This window comes from Mugil cephalus, chromosome 22 (assembly GCF_022458985.1).
Source record: "Mugil cephalus isolate CIBA_MC_2020 chromosome 22, CIBA_Mcephalus_1.1, whole genome shotgun sequence".
NCBI classification, from domain to species: domain Eukaryota; kingdom Metazoa; phylum Chordata; class Actinopteri; order Mugiliformes; family Mugilidae; genus Mugil; species Mugil cephalus.
The window spans coordinates 16,973,667-16,984,876 of record NC_061791.1 but is presented as its reverse complement, the minus strand read 5'-3'; the positions used below and the strand labels follow the sequence as shown (position 1 = coordinate 16,984,876).

At 42.8% G+C, this 11,210-nt stretch overlaps 1 protein-coding gene across 1 annotated transcript; it reads right to left on the bottom strand.

Annotated features, from left to right (window-relative positions):
* Positions 1-5,992: 5,992 nt before the first annotated feature.
* phlda1 (pleckstrin homology-like domain, family A, member 1) lies at positions 5,993-11,032 on the bottom strand. The gene is made up of 2 exons (XM_047575981.1): positions 10,160-11,032; positions 5,993-8,547 (listed from the first exon to the last, which is right to left on the bottom strand). The coding sequence occupies exon 1, from the start codon at positions 10,670-10,672 to the stop codon at positions 10,199-10,201; it is 474 nt and encodes a 157-aa protein (XP_047431937.1). The 5' UTR covers positions 10,673-11,032; the 3' UTR covers positions 5,993-8,547; positions 10,160-10,198.
* Positions 11,033-11,210: the final 178 nt, after the last annotated feature.

Below are 11,210 nucleotides of genomic sequence, written 5' to 3'. Positions count from 1 at the left end.
AATTTGATTTGGAGTAATGTTTATGACCATCAAATGAATGCAAATATAATGTAACTAACTCCTGTGGAAAATATTGGGCTAAAGTAAAAACCATGAACTAAAAGACTTGGATACAAGTAAATAACATTATCCAATACGTTATCATTCTCAGTGGATTTTTCACACTGATAAGTGCAGCTTTGAAACACTATTTGTGAGTGAGCCGAGACTGGACCAAAAACAACTGAGACATTGAGCTAAAAGACACTAAAACAGTACATAGAGCTGGGCACGAAATAATTACATATGCTTATTTGATTGTCAATTTTAATATTAAAATATTGATTTGTGCAGCGTACAGTTAAAGTACAACGAAAAAATGACCACAGATGACCTTGTACACTAGGCCAGATTTGCCTTCAAGGCATGTTTGCATAACTGAAACTCTAATGTGCGCCCACACATATAAAATGGGCAGAATGACAAGCTGAAATCCTTTCAAAAAGCCAGCTTGTATTGCTCATCATTAGCCATATTTTTCTTATCATTTGGGTCATTTACATAGAAAGTATAAACCACACATTTTATGTACTACTGAGCAGATGGCTAAGTATTCTTGGGCTTTTACGTACCACATTGCACAGCCGGCTAATGCCTAATCACATAAAACATAATAGTTTAATAATGCAGAATAGTTAAATTGATGGTATGTTGTGTGGCTGTTTTTATTTTGTGCTCCTCTGCTGCAGAATAATGAAATTTACAATTTAAAAAAAAAGAAGAAAGTATTGCATCTATTAGAAAGAGACACCAAGGTACAAAAAGTTGGCTTTGACTGTAACACACAGGCTGAATACAGCACCACAAAGCAATCTTACACCTATCTATCTTCCGCCTACACAGTGGGGGGAGAAACAAAACAGCAAGAGTGTGAACAATCTGCTCTCCGTTCTCTGTGCTGATGAGCTGTTCACTGACTGACAAAGCCTGTGGAGTATAGCTAACGCCAGATGTCCCAGAATAATGGGCCTTTCTTTGTGTACCTGTTATCTCTTCGCCAGGCACTTTGAATAATGAAGTGATCTGAGGCGCCGCTACATCCGCATGTCTGAGTGATCTGTGATTATGGACGTGACGACGATGCAGCTTGATAAGAGAGGCAGCCGAGCCCCTGTAATCCACGTAATGAACACAGTAAAGAGGATGGCTTTTAGATTGCAGCTAACGACACTCGTGTGCCGCCTGAAAACTTTTCTGGAACAGATTGAACAAATAAAAAGGATAAAACCAGCACAAACCAAATCATGAACCAACTTACCTCCACGGTGAGCAGTAGTACTGGAGAGCGTCTCAGGTACCTAAAGTAGACGTAGGTGTATGCATGCTAACAGCATACGTTAGCTTGTATGGTAAAGTACCACGCCGTTTCACCACATTTTGTTTAATCAATGGATTATATTCTGCATAGTGTTGTGCATGTTTAATGAATGAGGCTTATACTACAGCACAGCACATATGAAAACAAATTAGCAAAATAAACATGTTACACCATCTGCATATTCATACTGATAAACGGTATGTTTGCATATTCACTGACAAAAAACAACAAAAATCTTGAATGAGATGATGACAAATATATCTGCATGTATTCATGTGGTGAATACAAAAGAAACATTTTTTTTGTTTTTTTAAAGTAAAAAGCAAGCAACCAGGGGCAACCAGGCAAAGTTGGAAAACCCCAAGGCTCCCCTTATCTTGGTAGGGTTTAGCACAAACAGAAAACCTAATTAGCGGTTTGATTGTTGTGGTGATTTGGGCAAGCGGCTTAGCACTGTAAGGCAGTGGAAACAACAACAACAAAAAATAAATAAAATCAAAAAAAAAGAAGGGGACAAAAATAGCACCATAAGTGCTTTGATAAGTATGTCTGGGTGGATGGGTGGATTAACAAAACCTTGACTTTAGAAGGGAACATTATTATTTGGTTTGTGCATTATTTAAATAAAGTGCTTTGTGTGTGTTTCCATCGAAAGGTATTTTGCGAATGAGCTGCAACTCTCGTAAAGTCTTGTCTCGCGAGGTTCATTTTCTTAATTGTGTGGATAAGGGCATGACTGGAAAGGACTCTTCAGTCACAGAAGGTCACCTTGGCTCACCCTCTGCCTGATTTACTGCTTTTATAATCAGAATAAACATTTACTTTTGTAACTGATCTTCTTATCTCCACTTTATGGTCTGGACTAAGAGCTGGGTCATAAGAATTCTCACTCTATAATCCTATGTTTAATATTTTCACCCTGGTGGCAAATGGCCTCCATTGTAGCCCAAAAATCGATATGTTCCTAAATAAGCAAGTTGTTAATGTGTTTGAACCTTAAGTAAATTAGATTTACTGCCACTAAATCTGAGAGTAGGTGCACATAGCATCAGCTTGGAGGAGTAAGTTTTTGGAACATCATTCCATTCAGCAGACAGATGTTTTCAATTAACATCTTCCAGAACCGTATGCCACCACCAAAGCAAACAAATCAAGTTACTAGCAGCTAGCTGATGAACATGGTGGAACATTAAAGCAGCTCAGTGGACAGTAAGCCAGAGCTAAAAGAGTTTGACTATTGGACATTCATGACATGGCTGAAAACACAACTGCAAACTACTCTGGTCAAAAAGGTAAAAACTCACCTGGAGCTGTCTTTGGCCTATAGTATGTTTTTTTGTTTGTTTTTTTTTTTGTATCGTTGATGGCCATAGTAACTTTCTTTGACTAGTTTTTCTCCCATTAGACATGGCCATGACCAAAACAAAAAAATGAGCTCACCCTTTAGGGTTTGTTTTTCTCTAGCACGACAAGGCCTCGCCCATGTGTGCTGCATCAGTGGCTAATGAGTCCCACCTGTTCCTGCCATGTCGTCTTTCGCTGCAGATGCCATTTTCCCTACAAACTAGAAGACCTTTGGTGTTGACAGCCTTTTAAAAGGTTAAAATGATTCAAATCCACTCTCTGTTTGAGGGTAAATACATACAATCAAGCCAAGTTCTGAGCTCAGCGCTTGCGAGCAGGAGTTATGTTCTACCTCCAACAGGCTACTGAACAGACCAAAGATAAAAATAAGAATACCATCAATGGCAGTTACTTTTCCAATAAGATTATAAATGATGTGAGCGATATGCAGCTTATGGATCAATAAATGCCTGGGGGACTCTTGTACCGCCGTGCTCATAATGTCAGACAGGCTAATCAGATACAATAGATCCAGGGAAGGCTATTGATTACCGGGAATATCCTGGGATTTACAGACACACAATGCGGCACAATGAAATCAACAAGGCCTGACAACGTCCATGCACCGTTTGACAGAAGTGTGTGGCATACATACAAATAGCCTGTTTATAGTATAGAAGCATAAAGATCTGAGACAGACCAGTATTGCTCTCTAGTCGGACTGTGATCCAGTTCTGAGGGTTGACATGTGGAATCCAGAGATCAGGGAGAGTGGACAGTGGACAAGGACAACAAAGCCCTTTATTGTTTTGCTCAATATCATGTTGGTGACATATTGACCCTGTACTTTAACACGTAGCTGCTGGTAACAAACCTTTTAAGCATGGATGACGGTGTGCTTCCAGTCCTGTGGAGTAGTTCCCCAGAATATCTCAGGCCTGCTGTCTCTGTGTCTGCTTTTCAGAATCTATTTTTTTTTTTTTTTACAATCCACATTGTGTGGGATTCGCTGTGCTGAACTGAATCAATGTGAATTCAACTTCCATCAATAATTTTCCATTTTCAATTTCAAGCTAGCGCACTTTCAGAAAGCATGAAGGCTTTAGTTCTGTTTTGTGCCACAACACCTATTCTGATATTTTTCCACCCTAAAATTAATGAGATAACTGAAAGGCATTATTTTCCCTCTCGGACATAGACCATCGCAATAGCTCTTTCCAAAACTGTTCAACCTTATCCAATAAGCACATGCGATAAATCTTGGTGACTTTAATTCTAGTATAATTTAGTTTTATAGAATATATGTATATGCTTTTCACTGTGCCATAGAAAATCGCATATCAACGAGCCACAACATGATCATAACCACGAACACACAAACTGTATTTTATTTCATTTGTTTCATAAACTTCAGTGCGTCCTTCCGGATCGAATATAAGATTTCAAAGCAAACAGCAAAGTCAAGCAGGCACATACACATGTGCTCTTTGCATTTTTAATCCTCACCTCATCTGAAGGTTCCAGTACACAAATATTTAAACAGCCACATGGCCATCTGCAATAAAGAAACAGTAGACCGGCTGATAAGCAGGACTAACCTTTGTGCTAAGATTTGTGTTTCCATTTTCCCTTTAGTTTGAATTCCAACCTGACGGCATGCTTATTGAAGTTATCTCCTCTTGAGCAAAGGCAGAGTACAACATCTGGCCCAGACATAAGCCATGTGCGGCACAGTTGTTGCTGCGAGTTTCGGCTTTGTTTCAGGGCCAACTGAAACGAAATCCTTCTCAGTCCATTCACCCAAAGAACCAGGCTGCTGAATTTTGTTGGCTAGATCTATTTGCCAACAAACCACGTTCATCTGGGGGGAACAGACTGAAAATACAAACTTTTTGGACTGACTCCTGTAAGTAGTAAGTTTTCAAGGTAGGCTAGCTACGTCCAGGCATGCACAGTAAAAAATTCCCAAACCGTGCAAATGTACACAGCTAGGCCCACTTAACAATCAGCCAGAGTTAGGTCAGATGCTCAAATGATGACCTCTATAGTCAACTTAAACACATCTTTGATTACTGTTGTTAGTTTGGTTCACCTTTTCTTTTCTACAAACCGTCGGCATTTCAATTCCGCTCTATCCCTAGTCTGTCCGTTGTGTCCTTGGGCAAGACACTTAACCCACCTTGCCCCCAGGTGTATGCTCTCTGGTGTATGATTGCAAGTGAGTGACGTTGGTGGGGGTTGGAGAGGCCGTTTTTCCACCAATCACAGGCCATTTTAGGTTCCTTTTTTGGGTGTCCCTATTGGTTGCTCTACCTGGGATACAGTTCCATGATGACCCAAAAGGTGGGGAGAGTCCTGAAGAAACCCCACAAGTCAGGATTAGTTGCTCCTCCTAAATCACTTGCAGCCACCTGCTGTCACAAGTTCCCACATCACTCTCCGGATCAAAGAGAGCCGGTGACTGCGAGGAATGACTTGGCAGCCATCCTACATGCCAAGATGGACCTACGGAGGTAATGTTTGAAGAGCAGCAGCTGCCCCTGGTTCAAAAGGGGCGGGCCGCCGGGTTGGTGAAATGTCAACAACAGGAAGGACTGTAACTTAATAATCTCGTTGTGATCCTTTCTCTGGTGTGTACACAGGACACCAATGAAAACAGAAACTAAGCATTCCTATTTTATTTGCTCATTGCATTCTAACATTTCTTCAAATGCCCCGAAAGACACACTGACTGTTGAACATTCATTTATTAGTTTGGTTGGTTATATACAAAGTAATGCCAACACAATCTTGCACTTAAACTTCAAGCAATACAATAAATCCTTGTTCAGTCAAGTACTGCCCTGCACCACTGTTGAATGTTTTCCTCAACCACGGGAACTATTTGAGGAGGGTAGCAGATGAAACTCAGATCTGAATATTCAGCAGAGCCCTCTCCGGCAGCAGTATGTGTCAGAAAGGATGCCGTCATGTGCACCGTGTAATTGAATTAGCGGGGCTTTCGACAGGAGAGCGGCCAAAGCCACGTGTGCTTTTGACATTACGCGCTGGCAGTTTATCTGAGCGGCAGCAACTGGCAGTGAAACCCAATTCACTCCGTGGCTTCTACTTTTAGAGCAGGAAACACGGGGTGAGAGGTTCAGCGCTTGTAAAGCATGAAAGGCTGGAGGCCGACAGAGCAGCAGCTAGTTAAGCGGGTCATTTAGATGACCCCGCTGCACCGTAGGGCCCCGGCATTCATCAGCTGCTGTGTGAGAAGACAAGGAGAAACCACACAAGACACCATGAGGGTTTTGTTGTTTTTGTTTTTTTAATGGAATGTATCTTTTCGAGGTATGAAAATAGATCTCACGTTGAAATAAGAAATTGGACAGTGGCTACAAAGGGCACAGCTATAACTGTGTATGCAGTGATGGCAACAGGAAGGCATGTCAGAGAAGCATCACACCAGTCGCATTAGATAAAGGGCACGACTATGACCCTGTGTGGGAGATGACAGCAACACGGAGGCATGTGTTGGCGATACACAGGCAAGAGAGGAGAGCAGGGGGAAACAGGAAGAGGAAACAACGTGAGCCACGATGAGCTCAAATGTTTCCTAACTGCGAACCGTCCCTGCACCATGAAAATACCGAAGAATTTTCAGTCCATTACCTGACGTGTTCCACGTTTGGAAGTAATATTTAGACTGACAATATGCTATACAAATCAGTGATACTGTTTTGGAGGCATTTCTCAGAGGCAGAGCTGCTACAGAGACCGGAGTAATGTGATTGGTTGTGGTAACGCTGGCAGGTGGAGCCAAGGAGTCTGCTTTATGTTACCTTGGGAAGCTAGCTACCAAAATTAATCCTAGAGTCCTTCAATTTAATTTATAATTGTTTCTTTTTGCTGTTGATTATTTGACCCGATTGTCCTTCCACTTCGTTAAATCTAAAATCTTTATTTTTCCTTATGACTAATGGTTGAGCGTATATATTTGTTCCGATAAGGTTTGAAGAAGAAGAAATGTATCCTAGTTAGCTAGCTTAAATTGCTTAACAATCCTGGCTAGCTAGCTACATTTAAATGGATAACTATAACTATATAACTAGCTACATTAAATTTCATAGCTATCCTATCCTAGCTTAAGTCATCTAAAGCTTAAAAAATAACCTTGTTTTAGCAAAAAAAGGGAAACAAACTGTTATATTTCATAAATGTCTGCTAGCTAGCCAGATATATGGTAGTATTTGTCAGCCACAATAAATCTCAGCAGCAGCTAACTGGTAGTTTGCTAAATGCCACTTAGCATGCTGGTTAGCTTCACTGCAGATGGGACAGTGAAATTTAAAGCAAAAATTATGGTTCTTTCAAAGGGGGTTGTGTTTACAGTACTCTCAAGAAGAGTCCATATGCAAAGCCCCTCTGGTGGTATTCAGACTTGAAAGTAGGGAGCTGCGGTCTAGTGGTTAGAGAAGCTGCTTTGGGAACATGTGGTCACCATGCACATTAAACCCCCCAAAACTGCTCCCGGGTTGCCTTGCATGGCTGCCAAGCAGGCTCCCTTTCTTGTATGTGTGTACATATATACATGGCAAGTAAAGCTGGTCTGACTGAGACATTTCTGAAGGATTTATTACGGCTTTCCAATACCCATGTTACGTTAAGAAACAAATCGTTAGGTTGCTAAATTGCCAGGCTTGTTGGCAGGGTTAGCGTTCACAGTGGTGTTCTCTTGACTAACAGTTTATGTTACCAGGCAAGTCCTGCACACCACTTCCCATGCTGTAATCTTGAGTTACATTGGAAAGCCGTGTAAGTATGCCATTTAGTCTATTTAGGGAATAGCAAACGGTACAGCTCCGTTAATAACCTGTGACAGCTTCTCTTGTTTGAAAGAATAAAAAGAAAGCATTCCTGCGTTTCCACAAATTTGAATATACATCTCTTCTGGGTTTTATTTCTGGATTTCACTCGTGTTACCCTGCCAGAGGCGGCGAAACACAACCCGTGAACCTGTCTTTAGAGCAGCTCAGCTTCTGAAAACTGTCAGCATAACAAAAACTCCACTGCGCATGTTACCTATAACTAAGCTCCTCTCCGTAACCACTGAAAACAAACCGACGCCGATAAGCGCATCTTCCTCACATTTAAGACTTGAAACAGAGATAACATTTGTGTGAACAAATGCACCCTAATAAAATGATGAAGGATGGCACAGTGAAAAGATACTATAGTATACTGTAGCTATTTAACAAATCAAGCACTTGAAACAAAGTTGGTATATGCCAAGCAGGTATCTCATACAGTATCGATGGGTTTTTAGTATTTGAGGTGTAACACTGCACAAGAGAGAGAGAGAGAGAGAGATAAATGTAATGAAATGAGTCTTTGGTTCAGTTGAAAAATGAAATCATGTATGATGACACAATGTACTGACAATGATCTGATCTGACTAATCTACGGCGATCATCCTAAGATATGTAAGTTTTTACCCAGTGGACTTTATGAGTAACCTGGAGGCTACGAACCTCAGAGCGAATACTTCGCGTTCCACTCCAGAAACAGCCACACTTAACATTCATCAACAACATAACATTTTTTTTTTATATAGAAAATATATATACACATCTAATAAATAAGGTATAAACCCCTTAGCACGGTAGAATACAGGTGTTTCCTCACATGCTTTTTGTCCATGAGTCTTTTGTGAAAGAGGTCCATGTATTGAAAAGGGACGGGGTGCTGGTCTGTGGAAACCACTACATGGAAGAGGGGTTCTCCTGGAGAATGGAGCTCGGTGGGGAAGCGGCAAGGGGGGAGGTGGAGCCCGGGTTTGTCCTCCGTCTGAGTGTCCAGTGAACCTGTGGAGGCAACCAATTAGACAGACTGCACACTGACACAGCAGATGTGAATTCTGTTGAAACACGGACCTAATCCTCATTTCATTTCACCAGTCTTGATCACTGCACATCATATGGAAACTTTTTTTCCGGATGAATTTGTTTTTATACTAATTAAAGAGGAGTGAGGGTTATGGAAACAGGGGTGTGGTCCAGCTTTAAGTAATACTGTGCTACAGCTGTAGCTTCATACAGGCTTCAAATGAAAATGAAGCCTGTTGCCTTTTTTTTGCTGGTAGTGTGAACACAACAAACTGGGACCAGACTGCTAATATACCCGAGTTCGTATTAAAAACATCCTGACCTCAGTCTTTCAGGTCGTAGCTACAGCTTTGCTGCTCCATTTGCCAAAAAAGACAAGGCCGATCTCCAAGACAAACACGTGTATTATATTTATGATGGCAGGTGTTACCAAAGTATCTCTAAATGCACCCACTAAAGAGGTTTGGAAACGTGTGCTTCTTGAAATCCCATTTGTGCTGCTGGCGCAGGGCTGCACAAGTCCAACGCACTGGCGCTTTGTTTGGTGACTCACGCTCATCATTCGATCACCGTGACTGAAGGATCAAATGTGACCCCGTCGCTTTCTGGAGGCTCAGTTTATTCTCCATGCTGTCACACAATCACTATGTAGCACAGGGAGCCACGTGTGGGGAGATCTGTCCAAGCACACGAGAGCAGAGCGGCGCAGCTCGAGCCAGTGTGTGCTGGACTCAGCCACGCACAGGCTGGGTAAGGCTACAGAGCACATTTGAAAGTTGGCCTGCATATGATACAGGAATTCACCTGACAGACTTTGATATTTACACAATCCTTGTCTTTGTGTGTAGTTTATATATCTGAGGAATCTAAGGATTTGTTGCATTTAATTTTCTATTTTTTTGTATTTATTAATGTTTGCTATTTATATAGTGCTTTACTATTTATATCTCCAATGTGCACTGTCCTTAAACTGCTGCACTCACTGTGGGATAATTAAAGGATTATCATTCATTATTTTTTGTAATTATGATTCAATATAGGAACAGTTACAAAAGCTAAACTCGATAAAATCTTTTAACTCGGCTTTAAACAGCTTATAAAAATCCAATCCCATCATTTCTGTTAATAATTACGCGTCATGCGTAATTTCATTCTGCTTGTGTGTTTTGGGTGAGGGGAGCAGCCTTCCCCGTGTGAAATATCAAACCTGCCAGGTAATGTATATCCGAGCATACTTTTCCTGCGGAGGGTCGCACCTCCATGAGGGCGGGGGTGGGACGTATGGGTAGCCCAGGCCTAAATCAAGGACTCCCCAAAACTTTTGCTTACATCAGAATAAATCCACATTTTGAATTATTACTCTCTATCTCCTCCTGGAAGAACACTGGCTCAGTGTGTGATCAGAGAGGGAGGACTATAATCTTAAGAAAAAGAAAAAAAAAAGAATAGATGTCCTCGCTCATGGGATAAATATCCAGGAAATAAGACCAAAGGAGAGGGGGGAAACGGGTCCTTAATTTGTAAGGGGGTCCCCAGGTTGTCCCCGGACCTGGGGACCCCCCTCTCTCGTCTTTCTCTTAAGCTGTCTTACCGCTAATGGCGCGCCAGTGTCCGCGGGACTCGCCGCAGGTCACGCAACGTTCGGTGAGCTGCGGACGGTCTTCTGGCCGGACATCTGGCCCGGTATCTGCACCACGAGCAGCTGCTGCTTCTGCCGGGTAGACTTCACCGCCAGGATCGCCTGCCGATTCTTGTACTGGACCATCTGCAAGGTGATCTCCGCGTTCCAGCCCTCGTCCTGCGGGCACCTGAAGTCGATCTCCTTGCCCTCCGTCATGACCACCGTGAAGTACACGTACTTGCCCTTGCGCTCCACGCAGTCCACCGTCTTCATGTTGGCGAAGTGCAGCTCCTTGACTTTGCCCGCGTCCCCGCCGCCGTGGTGCGGCTGGTGGTGCTGCGGGTGGTCGTGCTGCTTGGGCGGCAGCAGCAGCACGCCGTCCTCGGTCAGGACGCAGTGCTTCTTCTTCCAGAGCTGCAGCAGCCCGTCGCTCCGCTTCTCCAGCAGACCCTCCTTGAACACCTTCCTGCCGTTTTCCAGCATGTTCACCTGGACGCCTCGCTCGCCGCCGCCACGACCTCCTCCACGGACGCTCGGAAAGATGGGACGGCTGTGTACCCCGGAGCAGGCGAAGGCATGGGATGCTGCCGCTGGTTGTGGAGAGGAGGCAGGCTGCCTGTTTGTCTGCCTGTCTGTCTGTCTGGTGGCTGGTCACAGAGTGTGTGTGTAAGGGCTTTGAGGGACGGGAGGGGTATGGAGAGGTGCACCGCCCCCCTTAGTGGCATCCAGCCTCCTGAGCTCATGACAACCATTACAACATCAAAAACAAGAGTCAGATTAGATGCTACTTTTTAATATTCAGCTCCTTCGGGATCACGTGTTTAATCCAAGTCTGTTCATTTAAACAACTTTTAAACTGAAATCTTTATAGAGCAATGAATGAAATGAAAGAAGGCGATTTTAGCGTTTTACTTCTAGTGTTTAAAATTCACAGAAATTCCATCGAGTGGAGTAAAACGTGGCCTCCTTGAGGGATCTTCTGAATGAAACTGTGGTTTTAATAAAGAGTTGTATTAACCGC